Source organism: Calypte anna, chromosome W (assembly GCF_003957555.1).
Source record: "Calypte anna isolate BGI_N300 chromosome W, bCalAnn1_v1.p, whole genome shotgun sequence".
NCBI lineage: Eukaryota > Metazoa > Chordata > Aves > Apodiformes > Trochilidae > Calypte > Calypte anna.
In genome coordinates, this window is record NC_044276.1 from 16,390,917 (window position 1) to 16,412,221 (window position 21,305).

General features: G+C 44.5%; 1 protein-coding gene across 1 annotated transcript in view; it reads right to left on the bottom strand.

Moving 5' to 3' along the window:
- Positions 1-9,272, bottom strand: part of LOC103537518 (ubiquitin-conjugating enzyme E2 R2) — a 75,787-nt gene extending 66,515 nt beyond the window's left edge. The window contains exon 1 of the mRNA XM_030468304.1: positions 8,929-9,272. Within this exon, the coding sequence (XP_030324164.1) occupies positions 8,929-9,105 (177 nt within the window). The 5' untranslated portion in view covers positions 9,106-9,272. The remainder of the gene's footprint in view (positions 1-8,928) is intronic.
- Between the last annotated feature and the right edge of the window lie 12,033 nt (positions 9,273-21,305).

Sequence of the window (21,305 nt, forward strand, 5' to 3'; positions counted from 1 at the left end):
CTGCAGATTTAATCAACTATGCTATTATATGAGGGGTGGCCTCATCAATGTTTATAAATATGTAAGGAGAGAGTGCCAGGAGGATGAAGTCAAGCTTTTCTCAGGGGTGACCAACAATAGGACAAGGGGCAACGGTTATAAACTGGAGCATAGGTGGTTCTGTATAAATATTAGGAATAATTTTTTCACTGTGAGGGTGACAGAGCCCTGGCACAGGCTGCCCAGGGAGGTTGTGGAGTCTCCTTCCCTGGAAATATTCAAAATTCACGTAGATGTGTTCCTGTGTGACCTCCTGTAGGTGACCGTGCTCTAGCAAGGAGGGTTGGACTCAATTGTAGTGAAATAAGGCAACCAGGTGCCACTAATTGCCAGGGAGTGGGCATGAGCTTTTGTTAAGCCCACCTGTGCCTGATTAAGGCGGGCCCTAACTGCACATGAGCAGGACCAGGGGGCCAATAAAAGGTAAGGCTCAAACTCACAAACTCAGGTCACACTGGAACTCACAATCTCGGCATGCTTGGCTTTTAACTGCTTCTTTCAGCACCGCACTACCTTCATTGCTCCACTAGAGCTCATCGCCGTCAGGGTGAGGCTTGAGTGGCACAGCCGGCTAGCACGCAGCAACAGACATACCTGAGCAATGCTGAAGCCGTGGGTTCAAGACTCAGAAGCCTCACCCTGACGGCAATTAGTGGCACCTGGTTGCCTTATTTCACTACACTCAATTATCTTTTGAGGTACTTTCCAACACTTTACTTTCTATGATAAAATATACCCATTTTACATAGAAAACATTAATTTATCCAGGGTCATGCATACAAATCCATTATAGATAGAAGACTTTTAGTTCCCATCTCACTCACTAAATTATACTGCCTCTTACTGTTGTCAAAGAACACTTTGGCTCTACCTTGCATTCAATCAAAGCTGTACAAATACCCCATACTTGTACATAACTCTTCCAATTCTAATCGTGGGTCCTTCAGATAAGCACCTCTTACAGTCACCAACAAATCTAGAACCATACATTGCATTGGCTCTTTCATCCTTTTTGTGTAGCATCCACAAGCTATTCTCAACAAGTGCAACACTTGACCCACACAAAGGGCCTAACAAATTGTGAATTCTGGATTAAGCATCCTTCTCGCCCAGTCATAGCAATTCATGTTCAAAATAAGTGTGACACAGCAATATTTTATAGCTTTACCAAACAAAGCACAACTAAACATGTACAAAGAGAGCTTGTTGGCTGCTACCTAAAGGAAAACAATATTTGGTTGAGCATATGAGCATCTAACAACATATTCAAACCTTTCTTGGAAGGAAGAAGTCACTTTCCCATAATCCTCTTATTTGAAGTTGAAATCACTTAGTTATTAATCTGCAAATTCACATCCAAATTTAACACACCAACCAAGCACTAATAGTAGACTTTAGACTTAGCCTAAATTTTGTCATCTTCACTTTTTCTGTGTTACTACAGTTTCACAAGTTATGTGTCACCTAAAAGTAATCTAACAAAACACAAGTCCCTTCTGAGCATAGGGACTCTCCTTCCTAGTGTCATCATGTTGTTCTGCCATAACACACCTCCTCCATAATATATATTTTTAGAAAAATATTTAGAGTTTAGATTACAACAATGAAAGAAAACTGCTATGACTAGAGTTTGTCACAGAAAATATACTGTATCTATTCTTCTTTCTAGTGCACAAGTCACTGTTCTATATTTAACAAGGGGAAAAAAACCCAAAAACTTACTCATATCCCTAGCTATGAACTATATATGCTGAACAGATAAGAGATTACAAATAAATTGGTGCATATAAGATTTAAAGATACAGAACTGACACAGCCTTCCAATAACTCAAAAGTTTTTCTATCCACTAACCTTCCTCCAGAGCTTTGCTAGATTTGCTAAAGTATAACTCACAAGCTCTCCCTAGCATCACCAGCAAGCTTACTTTTGATTTAATAGCAGAAACTAGCCATTTTAGAAGTGTCAAAAATACTTCACTGTTCTCTTGGAACTAGGTGAAAGTCATCCACATGCTCAGCAAAGATGATAGCTGCAGAAGGAATATCAAACATAACAAGACTGAGACACTAGGAGCTCTAAACAGGTCACACATGGAGACCTTATGTCAACCCAGAGTTATGCCCCAAAATACACTCAGTCCAGTATAGGAAGAGAGGTGAAGAGGGCAACACTTGGGATAGGTTTGGATTCCCAGAGCCCCCAAGACAAATGAATAGCCCTGGTAGCATCACAATGAAAGGTCTTTTGTGGCCAAGCATACTAGAGCCTTCCTTCATGCCTCTGCTATTGCACAGAGCTGACCCCACAGTATGTGGCATTACCTACTTGGACAGCAGGCAAGATCTCAAGTATGGCATACATGCTAAAGATTGCTGATGATATCCCATGTGACATTTCATTGCAACCCATGAAGCCTGGGAACAGGCAATACCATGTTTTGCTATTGCCATTCACAACCCTTACCCAATCCACCACTAAGCAACATGCCTACAACTCCCAGCAGGCAGCTCCCTGGCTAAGGTATGCAGCCAGTACAGCTGTGGTCTCTATGGACATTACCATTAAGCAGCATGGCTTTTCACAGCTTTTGTTGATTGCCAGCATTACTTAATTGTCCCTTGGCAGGGAAAATATGGTCCCTGGTTGAAGAGCCCAAGCATAAGCATATCACTCACACCTGAGACACGAACTAAAGTGAACAACTAAATAAATAGCAAGTACAGGGGAATTTTACAACTTAGATGAAAAACATTCAGCTACTAAGTATGGGTTCAGTAACTATTCTTCAAGAAAAGTAACCATGAGCACAGAGATATAATGCATCAAATAAAGCTATTTCAAGAAGCCCATTATTTTAATAAGTCTTTTTAGAGATAGTTATTCTAGCTAAGATAAGCAAACATTTGTACACCAGTGTAGTTTACATCCATTATTAGAAGCTTATATAAGCAGACTTTATGGAAAAACAAATGCATTTTCACAAAATGTATTTTAAGTCAAAACTACTACATTGCATGGCTTGCTTTGACACCACCAAAGAGGGTACTGCGAAAGAGAATATTATTTCAGCCTTTACCCAAGTCTGACAGTGAAAGGTTACTAGCTGCAAAGAAATCTAAAGATTAACTTAAAACCAATAATTTTTGCACAATAGACAAGTGTTTATCACACAAGAATTGACCCAATTGACTAAACATTGATCCTTATACTTACAATACTCCAGCAAATGGTTTTGCATCTTAAACACTCCAAGTATTCTGCTACAATGAACATGAAAATATGTTTTCAATATTTTAACTAGGATATATATCTTACCTTAGGGAAGATTCACATAGCTATTGAAAACATGCCCCTACTGCTATGAACTTAAGTTTCACCTCCCAAAGAAAAGCCTTTCTAAATTACTTGTATAGGGTTTTTTTAAGCAATCGATTTGGCTCATCTCAGAGCTTCAGGGGAGGGTACACAAAACAAAAGTCATTACTGTTAAAGTGGTCTGGTGAGAGGAGACAATATCAATAAATCCCTACTACAAAAGCTTAGTAAGAATAGCTGCAATTCTTCCAACTCAAAATGCTGGATAAAACACTAATATTTTTTAAATCAAGTAGCACTGGAAATAGCAAGTTAATTTTGTGCACTTGTGCGTTTATGAACACATACGATCACGTGCAGCCTAAATTATAAGGGAACCTTCTACATTGAGTCACATAACCTCTATGGACACTGCAGTCCATCTAACTCTGCTAGAATTCAAATTTTTACTCAGTTACACTTAATTTTAACATAAAATCTACACCATTCAGTCTATACTATTCATTACTATGAATACTTGATGGCCACAAATCATACAGCCAAAGTGAAACAAGTTCCATATCAATTTGCTGCTCAAAAAACCCAAAAAACAAAACCTATATATTGCAATTTGCTTTGAAATCAAAATAAATTACTTCAAAGAAACACAGATCCAACCATACAGAACTTTAAATAGCACATTGTTAAGGAGTTACAAAAAGCAAGGAAAGCAATGCCTTGACAAATATTTAGCCCTCAAATAGTTTGAGAAAACTAAGCATAATTCTCACGGTTTCCCCCCCACTTCAACTTATGGGTCAGGACTTGCTCCTTGAAGTCATAAAAATACCTTATGAAATAAACTGTCTTAAGAACTATCAGATAGCAACTCTAATAATGCAGTTAATTTTTGTTTCCTTTCACATTAAGCCTGTGTAGATGAAAATAAACGAACCTAAACAAAGCAGCTTTTAATTTTGACTCTAGTTCTACATTCAACATGTTTCATGACAAAGCATACTTGGTCAAACCATGCTTCTGGGCAGTGCTATGCATTTCATAGAATAATAGAATAATTTGGGTTGGAAGGGACCTCTAAAGGTCATCTAGTCCAACCCCCCTGCAGTCAGCTGGGACACCCTCACCTCAATCAGGTTGCTCAGAGCCTCATCAAGCCTCACCTTTAATATCTCCAGGGATGAGGCCTCAACTACCTCCCTGTGCAATCTGTTCCACTTTACCACTAACCTCATGTTAAAGGGCTTCTTCCTAATGTTTTGGTCTTTGTGAACCTCACAAGGTTCACCAGGGCCCATCTCTCCCGTTTATCCAGGTCCTTGTGGATGACATCCCATCCTTCTGGCTTATCAACAGCACCACTCAGCTTAGTGTCATATGCAAAACTGCTGATGGTGCACTCAATCCCACTGTCTACATTGTTGATAAAAATATCTGTTTAATAATTGTTTTATTTATATAATAACTCATTTGTACCTTCTGTGAAAGGTTGGCTCCCAGCACAAGAATGCCATTCAACTATAAAAATGAGATTAATTTACTTTTTTAAAAACAATAAAAAACTGTAATGCTAAGGTACATTGGCACCAAAGATGCTTCAAGTAAGCCATCAGGAAGCACCTTCTAGTAGTACTATAAGTATCCCAAAAACACTGCTTGATCAAAGCATTGGGCAGAGATTTATCAACCTTCAGGCTCTGAAGGCCCAAGCATCAAAGTAGTATACTGGATTTAAAGGCAGACAGAGACTGATCAATAGTCAACTGAGATGGTCAAAGTTTCATCATGTGCAAGCCTCAGCCATTGAAACCTATCTGAACTAGCACCTATCATCACCAGATTGTTGTGGTGGTCCCTATTTAAGTATCAGCTTCCAAAATTAAAGGTGAAAAGTTCTCTTGCCACATAGCAAAGAATCCTCTCAGCTGAACAGATGATGTCTGTGGCATAAAGGTGTTATTGATAAACTGCTCACACATAGTTCTGCAGACTGTAGCACAATTTGGTTCTCTACTGCTCAGGCACAGTCTGCAAAAACAGAAACACACATTTCCATTGTTTCCAGAGCAATTCAGAGCTACCACATAGCCTAGTGAAGTCTGATCCAAATACTTGTTTTATCATACCATGTCCTTCCTAGCTGACCTAAGAAAGAAGCAACTGGCACCATCTATGACCTGGACATGAAGCATTTCATTCTGAGAAAAATATTCCCTTTGTCACTGAAAAACAACTTAACTGAATCAGCTGTGATCAAATCCACATTTTATAAACAAGGTCTACTCACCTTTCACCCTTAAACTCTGAATGATCGAGGGACCAAAAAAAAAAAAAAAAATTAAGTTCACCTATTGCAATCAAATACCTGTAGCCCAACACAACTGATTCTGACAAACTTTATTCAAACTGGCAATTTCTTGCTGACAGCAACTGAGGAACATGCATTTGATCTCATCACTGGACCTCTTTGGAGGTCTTAACACCACTGACTCAGAGCTACTTTTGCCTTGCCAGCAAGGAATGAGGTAACTAGTGCATGCTTACCTCCTTCCTTGAAGGTGGTAACCTGGAACTTAAGAAAAAAGTTGCACAAAACATTCCCAGCCATACTAAATAGCTATTTAAAGTCACTAAATAAGGCAAAGATTGAAAGAGATAAGGACATCCATACAGAAACACAAGGACTTTTGACAACCTCCACTGCAGATGAGCACCTTTAGCTGATGGCATAGGTGGGGTTTGTGGTTCAGGACTGCTCCTATCCCTTGCTGATCCAAGCTTCTTTTCACCAAGTGGTTACTTCTGAAGGCTGCTGCCCTTTCCATCTAGCTGGGAGGTCCTAAACTATGAAGTATTGCAGCAGATCTGAGCATGCTATATTGGTTGATAAAATATACTTCTATACTGTGCTTGAATTTTTAATAGTAATATTATAAAGTCACCTGACTTTATCAATAGCTTAGTGCCAGCTATAATAACCTACCACTTAAACATTATGGGGGGCATGTTTTCTGCTTCAGTTTAACAAATGCTAGTTACAGGATTAGCAACTGAAATTAGAATCTGTTGAAATGTTTAACTAGCTTTTAACAGTAGCTCCTGTCAAGGAGGTGCAAAGAGAGCACTTACCTCATTTCAGTTTATTCAGCTAGTTCAACAGCTCAGAGAGAAAGGTCGTATTTCTCCAAGAAAAAAAAAAAAAGTTCCAAAAGCTGATGTTTCCAGCTTCAAGAACACAAATCAAGTGTTTGTAATCCAAATCAACCATCACTAACACTTTCTTTATTAAAGACACATTAAACACAGGTTTTCCTCAAAATATTTATACTTGAGCTTAACTAGAAGTCTTTTTACTTTCCCTCCAGGTTCTACCCTCAAACCACACCTCAAGTGGAAGAAAATTCCAAAACTCTCATTGTCACAAAGTTTAAAAACAGTTACATCCTATAACTGCATATTTCTAATCCTGTTTACCTAATCTTCTGAAACTAAAGACAAAACAAGAGGAAGCTAGATCATCTGAACTAGTGCTCACCTTGCATAAACTATGAATCTATCATAGAAGTCACCCCACCAAATAAAGTTTAGGATACTAAACTTATCCCTAAAGAATTCAGCAAACCAATTCTAACACATCTAGAGGTTTGCCTGAAAGCCCAAAACAAAGAAAGCCAAGAACATAATTTCTCAGGACAACAGGACTCTTCCCTAGGAACAGAATGAAGGTTCAAGACCACTTTTTCAGTGGCTCAGAACTCAGTGCAAATAACCAAAGATCAAACACTACCAAACCAAAATATCATAACCAAAGATCAAACACTACCAAAACAAAATATAATCACAACTCCTCATGAAAAGATGAGACAGAAACATTTGACAGATTCCAGCCCTGTCACTTGAAGAGAATCCCTCTGCTGTGGAAGGGTGAAAGCACCTTAGTATCCCACTCTCAAAATAAGTATCACAATATCAGTCAGAAGCATTAGAAGAAAGGCACAACAGTTCAAGGACATAAAATTCATAATATACTGTGGTAACCGGCAACCTTACCTAAATCTACACTTGTTAATACACAATACCCAGATTATTTCACAGACCGCTTCAGCTTCTTTCCAGGAACAATTTCAAATATACAGTCCAGAGAGGTTCCCAACCAAACAAAATTATTTTGAGCCATTGAGATTTCTTCTTTAAAAAATGGAGGAGTAATGTAAGTGCAGGAAGAGGTTGCCAAACCATTCAGATGTAAAAATGACTCAGTTACCAATCCAGACTAGAGTGACTCCCTGAGTAAATAATAGTGGAGGTGAGTCTAAGAATATATCTATCACACCTACACGAGTAAGCCAGTCAACTCATTACAAAAGACAAACCTTACGCCAAAGCCTTCCCTTCCTTCAAAACAATAAGGCCAAACTGAACAAGACTCAAATAAGTTATTCCCCAAGCTACAGGTTATTTTGGTTTTGTGGAACAAAGCTCTTAAACCTTGATCCAGAGAGGCCAAGATTTACGTTAGCCAAGTAGAGAGAGCATCCAAAATTTTTCAGTTTGACAGAAGCCAAATGGCATGAAATGGGAGATGCAGGAGCCACTACTAAACAATAAATCCTGGGAGAAGCGAGCTGAAAGGGACAATATTTTGCTAGAAACCAAGCAGACATCAAGTGCAAAGGAGTATATGCCCAATGCAACCCTGCCTTCTGCAAGAATCACATTTCTTTAATTGTTTTCTCTTCCAGTTATTTTAAGAATTTAAATCTGCTCTCTTTCTGGGACAGCAGCTCCAGATTTCTTGCTTACTGTATTTACAAGAGGGAAAATAACCACAGAAGGTTTATTTTGGGTTTTTTTAATTATTAACAGCAAGACCAAGAGAAAAACTGAAAGCATTTATCTATCTTCACCAAATATGTGTTGTCATAGGCCCTAATAATAATGAAAAACAGCCCTAAAGACCACGAAATTTTGAAGGAAACAAAGCCTTTATCCTGAATTAGTCATCCTATACAGGATGCTCCTGCACGACTTATCGAGGGAAGGTAGGAAGCCCCTTTGAAATAAATATACACACATCACAGCCAAGAGAACAACTTGGGAGTGGAAAGAAAGAATTTGCACCCTGTCATGAGGTACTTGCCTTTTTGGGGGTTAAAACATTGGAAATAAAATAATAGAGATAGGTGTACCGCAGGCCCCTCTTCCCAAAGGGCATCCCGAGGGAGAGGGGAAGAGATGCCCTACAGGCCCCAGCCAGTCTGCCCTGTAGACCATCCCCGTTTTCCCGCCGCCAGGAGGAGAAAGGCAGCTCGCGGGGTACCAACCTACGGAAACCGAGACTCCCTACCCTCCTTCCTCCCTCCTCCCGCAGGTCTCAAGCCCCTCCGCGGGGGTCGGAGGAGTTGATAGCGGAAGCAGGCCCGCCTCCCCAACGGAGCTCCAGCGATCCCACCGAGCCCGACAAAGAGGCCCTGGAGGTGGCGATGGGGGTGGTGCAGGCCTCAGCGACGGCTCCCGGGAAACACTGCGGCGGCGGAAGGCCCGGTCCGTCAGCGGGACGGGGAGGAAGACCGTACCTTGAAGTACCCACCCTCGTAGAGGGTGTTGGGGGGCCCGAAGATCGCCACCTCCCAGTTGTAGAGGTCAGACTCATCCACCAAGGTAATGCGGAAGCCCTCTACCGGCTCCTCCTGCAGCGACTTTAACTCCAGCATCAGCGCCTTCTGCGAACTGCTTATCTGCTGCTGCGCCATGGCGTGGCGTGGCGTGGCGTGGCGTGGCGTGGCGTGGCGCCGCTCCGCTCCCGTTGCACTTCACCGCCTGGTGGGCTGGGCTGGGCTGGGCTGGGCCGGGCCGGGCCGGGCCGGGCCGGGCCAGGCCGGGCCGGGCCCCACCCCCGTACTAACGGCCGCTGCGGCTGCCACTTCCTTTAGTGCGGCACCCGCTCGCCGCTGACCTCAACGCCCCGCGTCCCACCTCGCCCCAGAACGAGCCACTCCCCGTCGCACGCCACGCCCCTACGGGAGCGCTTGAAGGGGCAGCGCTCCACGTCATAGTCTCTGTGGAGTGAGTGGACGAATGTGTGGGTACAGCGGGGGAACAGCTGGCCCATGCTGCTGCGATGACACGCTCACAGTAAAAAAAAAAAACAAAACAAAACCAAAAACATCTTTGCACAAATTATGTTTTTTGAGGAGCAACCTTGCATGACCCAGCATCCACAAAAAATCCTGCAGCAGCACTCAAGCAGCAGTAGAAGAGGAATCACAGAATAATTTGGGTTGGAAGGGACCTCTAAAGGTCATCTAGTCCAACCCCTCTGCAGTCAGCAGGGACACCCTTGTAGAGAAACAAGATAAAGCAGGTGCCTCGAGTTGCCAAAGAGTGGGTGTGAGTCCACCTGTGCCTGGTTAGGGCAGGCCCCCTATTACCAGGGAGCCAATAAAGGTGGGACACACACCCACAGAGAGAGAAGCTTAGCTTGCTCTGGTGTGAGGCATGGAGGGGCTAGCAGCTCGTTGAGCCTCTGGAGCAAGAAAGGCTCTTCCCGCTACACTTCTACCCTGGAAGCGCTGTGTGGTGGCTGGAGTCCTGGAAGAGACCAGCAGCTCATTGAGCTTCAGGAGCAAGAATGGCTCCTCCCGCTACACACCCTCACCTAGATCAGGTTGCTCAGAGCCTCATCAAGCCTCACTTTGAATATCTCCAGGGATGAGGCCTTAACTACCTCTCTGGGCAACCTGTTCCACTTTTCCACTATTCTCATAGTAAAGAACTTTTTCCTAATATCCAGTCTAAATCTATTCTTCTCTATTTTAAAAGTGCCCCTCATCCTATCACTACTGTCCCTTGCAAACAGTCCCTCTCCAGCCTTCTTGTAAAGCCCCCTTCAGGTACTGGAAGGTTGCAATTAGGTCTCCATGGAGCCTTCTCCAGGCTGAACAACCCCAGCTCCCTCAGCCTGTCTTCATAGGGGAGGTGTTCCAGACCCCTGATCGTTTTCGTAGTCCTTCTCCAGACCCGCTCCATCAGGTCCATGTCCGTCTTTGTCCAATCCCACTGTCTATATCATTGGTAAAAATATTAAACAGTATAGGTCCCAGTATGGAACCCTAAGGGGCACCACTTGTCACTGGTCTCCATCTGGACTTTGAGCCACTGACCATCACCCTCTGGATGTGACTGTCCAGCCAATTCCTTATCCACTGAACAGTCCACCCATCAAATCCGTCTCTCTCCAGCTTGGTGAGTAGGATATTGTGGAGGACCATGTTAAAGGCCTTGCAGAAGTTCATATAGATGACATCCCCTGCTTTTCCCTTGTTGACTGATGTAGTCACTACATTGTAGAAAGCCACTAGGTTGGTCAGGCAGGATTTGTCCCTAGTAAAGCCGTGCTGGCTGTCTTGATTCACTTCCGTCTTCCATGAGCCTTAGCATGTCTTCTAAGAGAATCTGTTCCATGATCTTCCCAGGCACAGATGTGAGGCTGACAGGTCGGTAGTTCCCAGGGTCCTATTTTTTACCCTTTTTTTAAATTGGCGTGGTTTCCTTTCTTCCAGTCACCAGGGACTTCACCTGAATGCCATGACTTTTCAAATATCATGGAGAATGGCTTGGCAACTACATCCGCCAATTCCCTCAGGACTCTGGGATGCATCTCGTCAGGTCCTATGGACTTGTATATCTTCAGGTTCCTCAGATGGTCACAAACCTTATCTTCACTTACAGTTGGGGGGACTTTGTCTTGTTCGTCTCCATCTTTTGGGACATCAATATGAGAGCCATGAGGAGTGGGGTTGCCAATGAAGAGTGAGTCAAAGAAGTTGTTGAGAATCTCAATCTTCTCATCATCTGCTGTTACCCGTTCACCACTGTGGCTCATGGGAGTGTGTGTGTGTGCTCTTTCTTTAACCTTACTTTTCTGGTTTACATACCTGTAGAAGCCCTTCTTGTTTTTCTTTACATCTCTTTCCAGTTCTAGCTGCGCCTTGGTCTTCCTGACCTCATCCCTACACAACCAGGCAACTTACTGATACTCCTCCCACGACACATGTCCCCTCTTCCACTGCCTGTGTAGGTCCATCTTGCTTTTAGTTTGACCAGCAGGTCTCGACTCAGCCATGCTGGTCTCTTTCCTTCCTTGCCCGATTTCCTACAACTGAGGATTGAGATCTCTAGCATCCTATGGAAAGCATCCTTTAAGATCTGCCAGCTCTGTTCTGCTCCCTTGCCCCTGAGGGTTGTATCCCATGGGGTCCAATTTACTAACTCCTTGAAGAGCTGGAAGTTTGCTTTCCTAAAATTTAGAGTTCTGACTATGCTTTTCACCTCTCATACCCCTTAGAACAGTGAGCTGCAGTAGTGCATGATCACCGCAGCCCAGGTTGCCTTCAACTTTGATATCCCTGATTAGTTCACTTGCATTTGTGACCATCAAGTCCAATAATGCATCCCCTCAGGTAGGGCTGTTAATTTCTTGTCTTAAAAAGTTGTCATCTAGGCACTCCAGGAGTCTCCTGGATTGTCTACAGCTTGCCGTGCTACTTTTCAAACAGATGTCAGGGTGATTAAAATCCCCTAGCAGAATGAGAAGCTGCAATCATGATGTCTCCTTGAGCTGGATTAAGGCGGCTTCATCAATAGGCAGCCTGTAGTAAACTCCAATCACAAGGCTCCCTTTGCTGTCCCAATTCCTGATTCCCACCCATAAGCTTTCAACCTGCTTGTGGCTATTCTTTAGGGACAAGTCTTCATACTCTATTCACTTCTTTACATAGAGGGCAACACCTCCACCCCTTCTTCCTCTCCTATCTCTTCTGAACAACTTGTAGCCATCGATGGCCACACTCCAGTCAAAGGATTCATCCCACCAAGTTTCTGTAATCACCACTATGTCATAGCTTTTCTGTAGCACAGTAGCTTCCAACTCCTCCTGTTTGTTTGACATCCTTTATCCTGTCCCCAGGGAGGCAGCAGACTTCCCTATGAAGCAGATCTGGTCTGCATATTGGGCCCTCTGCACCCCTCAGGAGGGAATCACCCACAACAGTGACCTGTTTGTTTTTCTTCCTTGATTGGGTTATGATTGTTGGTTTAGGACAAGTTGGCCTCAGTGCTACTTTTGGCCTACGTGAAGTATCCTCAATAATATCTGTCATTTCCTCCTGCAGGGCCCCATACCTGTTCTGTAAGGGCACTGATGGTGGTGAAGTTCTTGAGGGAACAAGCCTGCCTCATTTGTGGTGGCAGATAAAAAAGAACCATGTGGCCGCTCACTCCCCCTCCCCCATTATGAGATGATATCTCATAATGATATCTTCATCTGTCGACTGGACCCATCCCACAGGGAGGTCTGTTGCCTCCCTGGGGCTCGGATTAGAGATGTTAAAAGGAAACTCCCTAATCTTGTGGGTTCCTCTGATTACTATCCACTGCTGATTTTTCAGGTTGGCAGTGATGAAATTATCACAAGAAATGTAAGGGCAATGAAGAGTGACTTCAGGGCCCAGGGACGGCTAGTTAGGGGGTCTGGAGCGCAAGTAGTGTTTGCCTCCATCCCTCCTGTAAGAATGGGTGGGGAGGTATATAGGAAGAGTTTACAGGTCAATGAGTGGCTAAGAGACTGGTGCCAAAGACAGGGTTTTGGTTTTTTTGATCACGGAATACTATATGAGACACCTGGCCTGGTGATGGCAGGTGGGATGCACCTGTCGCAGAGGGGGAAGGGGCTTTTGGGGCAGGACTTAGCAGGGCTCATTGAGAGAGCTTTAAACTAGATGTGAAGGGGGAAGGGGAGAAAACTGGGTCTGTTAGGGACAAACACAAGAAGAACGAACCAGGGCCCGAAGGCAGGTGGTCTAGGGAGGATTTAGTCCCACCAGTGTGCTCTGTTTGTTTCCTGAAATGTCTGTATGCTAATGCACGCAGCATGGGGAATAAGCAAGAAGAGTTAGAGGTCAGTGTACGGGCTAAGGGTTATGATCTGGTAGCGATAACAGAGATATGGTGGGATAGGTCACATGACTGGAATGTGGCCATGGATGGTTATGTGCTTTTTCGGAAAGATAGGGCGGGGAAGCGAGGTGGTGGAGTTGCTCTTTATGTGAGAGACCAACTAGAATGTGTTGAGTTTTGTGCAGGGGCTGATGAGGGGCAAGTTGAAAGTTTGTGGGTAAGAATTAAGGGGAAGGCTGGTGTGGGTGATACAGTTGTGGGGGTCTACTACAGACCTCCTGATCAAGGCGAGGAGGTTGATGAGGCCTTCTACAGGCAGCTGAAAGCAGCCTCACAACTTCAGTCCCTAGTCCTCATGGGAGATTTTAACTACCCCGATATCTGCTGGTTGACTCACACAGCCAGCCTTTCACAGTCTAGGAGGTTCCTCCAGTGCATTGATGATAACTTCTTAATGCAAATGGTGGACAAGCCGACTAGAAGAGGAGCGCTGCTGGATCTTGTACTAACCAACAAGGAGGGCCTTGTTGAAGCAGTGGTGGTCAATGGCAACCTTGGCTGCAGTGATCATGAGATGGTAGAGTTCAGGATCCTGTGTGGAAGGAACAGAATACCCAGTAGGACCAGAACCCTGGACTTCCACAGGGCAAACTTTGGCCTCCTCAATCAACTGTTAAGAGAAATCCCATGGGACAGGGCGTTAAGAGATAAAGGGGCTCAAGATAGCTGGTCAATATTCAAGGACCACTATTTGCAAGCACAGGATCAGAGCGTCCCTATGGTTAGGAAATCTAGTAAGGGAGCTAGGAGACCAGCATGGTTAAAAAAGGAATTGCTGGGAAAACTTAAGTGGAAAAGGAAAATCTACAGATCATGGAAGGGGGGGCTGGTCACTTGGGAGGAATATAGGACTGTTGTCAGAGGATGTAGGGAGGCAATTAGGAAAGCTAAGGCCTCCTTGGAACTTAACCTTGCAAGTCAGGTTAAGGATAATAGAAAGGGCTTTTTCAAATACATAGCTAGCAAAACTAACACTAGAGGCAATATTGGCCCACTAAGGAATGAGCTGGGAGCCCTGGTGACAGAGGATATAAAGAAGGCAGAGGTGCTGAACGCCTTCTTTGCCTCTGTCTTTACTCCTGCAGGGTTTCCGTATGAGCCACAGATTCATTTAGCCCCAGAAGTAGTCAAGATAGATGAGGAGTTTGACATGGTAGATGAGGATTGGGTTAGGGATCAGCTGAGTAATCTGGACATCCATAAGTCGATGGGTCCAGATGGAATGCATCCAAGGGCGCTGAGGGAGCTGGCGGAGGTCATTGCTAGGCCACTCTCCATCATCTTCAGTAAGTCATGGGTAACAGGAGAGGTGCCTGAGGACTGGAGGATAGCAAATGTCACTCCAGTCTACAAGAAGGGCAAGAAGGAAGACCCGGGTAACTATAGACCGGTCAGCCTCACCTCCATCCCTGGAAAGGTGATGGAACAACTTGTTCTTGTCACTATCTCCAGGCATATCAAGGACATGGGGGTCATCAAGAGCAGTCAGCATGGTTTTATCAAGGGTAAATCATGTTTGACTAACCTCATAGCCTTCTATGAGGAAATTACTAGGTGGATAGATGATGAAAGAGCGGTAGATGTGGTTTATCTTGATTTCAGTAAAGCATTTGACACCGTCTCTCACAGCATCCTTGTAGATAAGTTGATCAAGTATGGGTTTGGTGATCAGGTAGTGAGGTGGATCAGGAACTGGTTGAAAGGAAGGAGTCAGAGAGTTGTAGTCAACGGGGCAGAATCTGGTTGGAGGTGTGTGACTAGTGGAGTCCCTCAGGGGTCGGTACTGGGACCGGTGTTGTTCAATATCTTCATCAACGACTTGGATGAGGGTATAGAATGTACCCTCAGCAAGTTTGCTGATGACACTAAGCTGGGAGGAGTGGCTGACACACCAGAAGGCTGTGCTGCCATTCAGAGAGACTTAGACAGGCTGGAGAGTTGGGCAGAGAGAAACATGATGAAATTCAACAAGGGGAAGTGTAGAGTTTTGCATTTGGGGAAGAACAACACAATGTCCCAGTATAGGTTGGGGGCTGACCTGCTGGAGAGCAGTGTAGGTGAAAGAGACCTGGGGGTCCTGGTAGACAAGAGGATGACCATGAGCCAGCAATGTGCCCTTGTGGCCAAGAAGGCCAATGGCATCCTGGGGTGCATTAGAAAGGGTGTGGTTAGTAGGTCAAGAGAGGTTCTCCTCCCCCTCTATTCTGCATTGGTGAGGCCGCACCTGGAGTATTGTGTCCAGTTCTGGGCCCCTCAGTTCAAGAAGGACAGGGAAGTGCTTGAAAGAGTCCAGCGCAGAGCTACTAAGATGATTAAGGGAGTGGAACATCTCCCTTATGAGGAAAGGCTGAGGGAGCTGGGTCTCTTTAGTTTGGAGAAAAGGAGACTGAGGGGTGACCTCATCAATGTTTTCAAATATGTAAGGGGTGAGTGTCAGGGAGATGGAGTTAGGCTTTTCTCAGTGGTGACCAGTGATAGGACAAGGGGTAATGGGTGTAAATTGGAGCATAGGAGGTTCAAGTTGAATATTTGAAAAAATTTTTTTACTGTAAGGGTGACAGAGCCCTGGAACAGGCTGCCCAGGGGGGTCGTGGAGTCTCCTTCACTGGAGACATTCAAAACCCGCCTGGACACGTTCCTATGCGAAGTGCTCTAGGTGGCGCTGCTCTGGCAGGGGGGGTTGGACTAGATGATCTTTTGAGGTCCCTTCCAACCCCAAGGATTCTATGATTCTATGATTCTATGATTCTATGATGATGATGAGGAAATCCACCTAGAACCTTTTGAGTCAAGACAAGGGCTACTAGGGTTCCATTCACCAATTATGGTCATGGGACTCAACTTGGGGGAAAAAAATTATCATTAATAAAATCAAAACAGAGAGAAAACAAAACCCAGAGCTTAAATACCTTACCCCACCCCTCCCTTCTTCTGGATATCTCTACCTCCTCCCCCTAAGTGGCATAGGGGAACAGGGAGAGGGGTTTACAGTCCATTTATCAAAGGTTGTTTTATGCTGCTTCTTCCTTCTCAGGGATGATTCCTCACAGTCTTCCCCTACTGCAATGGGAAGTCCCTCCCACGGGAGAAAGTCCTTCACAAACCCTTCACAAAGTATAGATAGCAAATTATCCGTGAGTCAGCAGTGTGCCCTTGCTGCCAGGAAGGCCAATGGAAGCCCAGGTTGCACAAAGAAGAGTGTGGCCAGTAGGTCGAGGGAGATTCTTCTCCCCCTCTACTATGTCCTGGTGAGGCCTCTGCTGGAATACTGCATCCAGTTATGGGCTCCTGTCATGTTTGAACATGAGGAACTAAAGAAGGAGGGCTTTCAGACTCTGAGAGGGGTGGAACACAGAGGGAGGGGTCCATTCCCTCCCGTTTCCTGCCCATACTCTATAAAGGCTAGGCAGACTGGCAACTCCTCTGCTGTCTTTTCTACTCACTCCTGGCTGTGCTGCTGTTCCCCTGCACTCCTTTACCACCAGCTCGACACACGCATCTCCAGAATCCACATCTATGAGGTACTGGGAAGAGCCATGGAAACCCCCCTCCTGAGTCGGCCCTGCCACAAGGGGCACTCAGGCATCTATGCCTGCCACCATTGAGGTCAGGTTATATATATATATTTGTATTTTTGTTACTTTATCCCCTATGTTATTGCCTCTCCTGCTAGTAAATCTGTCTCCAATAGTTTTCAATTTCCAACTTAAAGTCTCCAGTCTTTATTCTCCCTTTTATCTTCCCTTAGGGGCGCAGGGAGGGAACAGAGAGTAATTCTGTCCTTCAGTTTGTGGTCTGCTAAGCCTTGACAGAATAATTGGTTCTATCAATTATTCCATTCCATTTCTCTCCATATTCATTCAGATGGCAATGCTGTGTCTTTAAACAAGACTTCTGTTAAGTCCAGGCTGCAGATCCTCATCATGGCAGTTTCTCAAGGCAAGACAGATGTTACAGGGTCTGTCAGGGTTCATGCCTTCACATGCCGCAAGCTCTTGCGGGGACTCATGGATGCCACTGCATTATCCTGGGGAAAAAACACTTAATACAACTAATTACTATTATATGACAATTAAAACTATACAAAGTGAAAGTAAATGCTCTCAGCTAGAGTTAAATTCCCCTGTGGTACACAATGGACTTTCCTATCCTCCTGCATAACCCACCAAGTATGTCCCAGACCTTGAGCAGAGACAATCCCACAGATGGGCTTGTCTTTGCCCAAAGCAGGATAGACCCAAGCAGTTTTCCCAATAAGTTCCTTTCACACACAACAGGGACTTTATTCTCAGCCACTGTATGTAAAAGGTCTGATTGAGCAGAAGCAGCTCTACTGATAGATCCCCTAGTGTTAACTAGACAGGTGGCTTCTGCCAAATGCAGATCCCAATTTTTGAAAGTTCCACCACCCCTTGCTTTCAAGGTGGCTTTCAGCAAGCCACTGTAGAGTTCAATCTTTCCAGATGCTGGTGTATGAGAAGAAATATGGTATTTCCACTCTATACCATGCTCTTTAGCCCAATTGTCTATGAGATGTTTTTTTAAATGTCCTATTGTCTGACTCAATCCTCTCTGGGGTACCATGATGCCACAACACTTGCCTTTCAAGCCCCAGAATAGTATTATGGGCAGGGGCACAAGGCACAGGGTGTTTCCAACCACTCAGTGCATCCAACAGCAACCAACCAAACAACAGAAGCACAGACAGAAGCGAGCAGAAAAGACAGCGGAGGGGTTGCCAGTCTGCCTGACCTTTATAGAGTATGAACAGGAAATGGGAGGGAATGGACCCCCTCCCTCTGTTTTCTGCCCCTCTCAGAGTCTGAAAGCCCTCCTTGAATTCCTCATGTTCAAACCCCCAAGAGTTCTCGGGAGGACTCCTCTACTCATTCAGATCACTGCAGGGACAGACAAGGACCATTATAAACAAACCAGGTATGTTTAATTTGGAACAGGGATACCTATAAGTTGTAAGGAGATGTCCTACGCTAGGTAAAGAACCTTGGTGCTCGCCCCTCTGGATGGTTCTCAAAAACCTGGGGTAGCTCTGACTGCAAGGGTAAGAGTGATTATGGTGTTTTGGGTGATCCTAGCTGAAGTAACCGGAGTGGTATGTGACATTATTATAATTTTGTCATGTGTTGCAAAAGTTCAGTACTGTTTTATTGTGTAAGGTTTGTGTTATCTAACAAATATCTGGTAAGATTTATGTTTTATGTGTGAATCTGTGGAGCTCATGTTACGTGAATGAGGATGTTGATGAGTGAATGAGATGTAACACTGTGCCAAAGCAAGTGTGGAGTCCTTCTAACCACAGTGAAGGGACGAAGCGTAAGGTGTGTAAAATTATTGAATGTGTATTACCCCTTTCATCCCGGGAATGAATGTTATCTGATGTATGATCTGAAGTGTAGAAACTGTGAAAAAGTTTTATTGCTGGGAATTGAGTTTCACTTGCCCCACGTGTAAACTTCGGTGTAATTGGGACAATCGGTGGTCAAAGGTCAAAGTTGTAAAATTTTTTGTGGGTTTGGAGGTGAGCAAAGTGAGTGTGTGTTACATGGGGATTATAGTTGTGACCTACTTTATGAGATCCTTTGTAGGCAGTGCAAAAAAAAGAAAATGCATGGTTGTAGGATTTAGTGATGACAATTTTTGTCACTGGGATTGTGGTTCTTTTGTACTAGAAAAGTAGGACTGACTGTATTGGGGGTACTTAAAAGCAAATTTGGTGTGGAACATGATCTGTTGCTTTCTTCAGCAACAGCTATGCAGCTGTGGGTATCCTCAGCTCCCCCTCCCCACTGCAAGAGTAGTGAAAAGGGGGGGGGGGGGGGGGCAAGTGGGCAATCAGAGGAAATGGATTTGAGGAGGCAAGCACTCAAAGTGGAGAGACAGCTTATTTACATGTATGTCCCTTTTACAGCATCAGAAAGTTTAAAAAGGGGAACAGAAATATGCACAAGATGGTATTAACCTGGTTAGAAAATGCAACCGCTGGAGTTGTAAGTTGGTTCAATAAGTCAGGGACCTAGGAAGCCCTTGGGAAGGGGTCAATGTTCTTGGTATAAACAGTGAGGGCACTGGTGGAAGAGTGAGTGTACAGAAAGAAGAAGGGGAAAAGAAAGCTACAGGCCCATGTCAAGGAGGATTGATGGGGACCTGAGGGGGGGTCTACCCTAGAAGATCTGAAAGCTAGGAGACCAAGAAAAAGAAGTGGAATTTTTTTTATAGATACAGAAACTAATTTTTCAGTTTTAAATCAAGCACTAACACCAATGGGAAACTGCCCAAAGTGAAAAGGCATACTTTTTAAAACGTCTTGAATTCCAATTGGGCAAATTATTAAGAATATACATATTTTTACTAACTGAATGTGAGTCAGAATACAACTCTCCTATTCTCCCAGGAAAAAGCCAAATGGGAGTTACAGAATAGTACAGGACCTCAGAGGTGTTAACAAAATTCTTGAGGATCTGTACACAGTGGTTGCCAATTCTTATACCCTGCTAACTCAATTAGTCCCTGAATTGGCTTGGTTTACTGTTTTGGACCTGAAAGATGCCTTCTTTTACTTACCTCTGAGCCTGGAGACCCAATTGCTCTTTGCTTTTGGGAAAACCCAGAGTCTGGAAGAAAGACAGAGCTCACATGGATGAACAAGGATCTCCTAGACACACTTAGATGTAAAAAGAATGTCTTCAGAAGGTGGAAGCAGGGACAGGTACTCCAGGAGAAATACAAAGAAGTTGTCCAAGCAGCCAGGGATCAGGTTAGGAAAGCTAAAGCCCAGACAGAATTAAATCTGTCCAGGGACATCAAGGGTAACAAGAAAAGCTTCTACAGGTATGTTGGTGATAAAAGGCAGAACAGAGAAAATGTGGGCCTTCTCCAGAAGCAAAGGGAAACCTGGTCATGTGGAATATAGAGAAGGCTGAGGTACTCAATTACTTTTTTTGCCTTGGTCTTCACTGGCAAGAACTCTGGCTGCCTAGTTGCAGAAGGCAAAGGCAGTGATTGGGAGAATGAAGATTCCTCTCCACTGTAGGAAGAGCAGGTTCAAGACCACCTAAAGAAACTCAAGGTGAACAAGTCCATGGGACCTGACAAGATCCACTTGTGGCTCCTGAGGGAACTGGATGAATTTGCAAAGCTGTTTTCCATCATATTTGAGAAATGTGGTGGATTTCTGTGGTGGGTGGACAAGGGAGAGCAATGGATGTGATCCTCCTGAACTTGTGCAAAGCATTTGACACTGTCCTGTACGACATCCTGGTCTCTAAATTGGAGAGACATGGACTTAACAGCTGGACCACTCAGTGGATAAGAAATTGGCTGGATGGTTGTGCTCAAAGAGTTGAAGTCAGTAGTTCAATGTCCAAATGGATTCTAGTGATGAGTGGTGTTCCTCAGGGGTCAGTACTGGGACCAGTGCTGTTTAACATGTTGGTGACATAGTAAGTGGGATTGAGTGCAGCCCAGAAAGCCAACCATGTCCTGGGCTACATCAAAAGCAGTGTGGCCAGCAGGTCAAGAGAGGTGATTCTCCCCCTCTGCTCTGAGCACAACCCCTACCCCCACCCCCTGCAGTGCTGGGTCCTGCTCTGGAGCCCCCAGCAGAAGAAGAACATGGAGCTGTTGGAGTGAGTCCAGAGGGGGGGGGGGCCACAAACAGGATCGAAGGGCTGGAGCACCTCTGCTATGAGGACAGGCTTAGAGAGTTGGGGTTGTTCAGCCTGGAGAAGGCTTCAAGGAGACCTTAGAGCACCTTCCAGTGCCTGAAGGGGCTACAGGATAGCTGGGGAGAGACATTGGACAAGGGCATGGAGTGATGGAATTGAGGGGTAATGGTTTCAAACTGAAAGAGGGGAGATTTAGATGAGATCATAGGAAGAAATTATTTGTTGTGAGGGTGGTGAGACGCTGGCAGATGTTG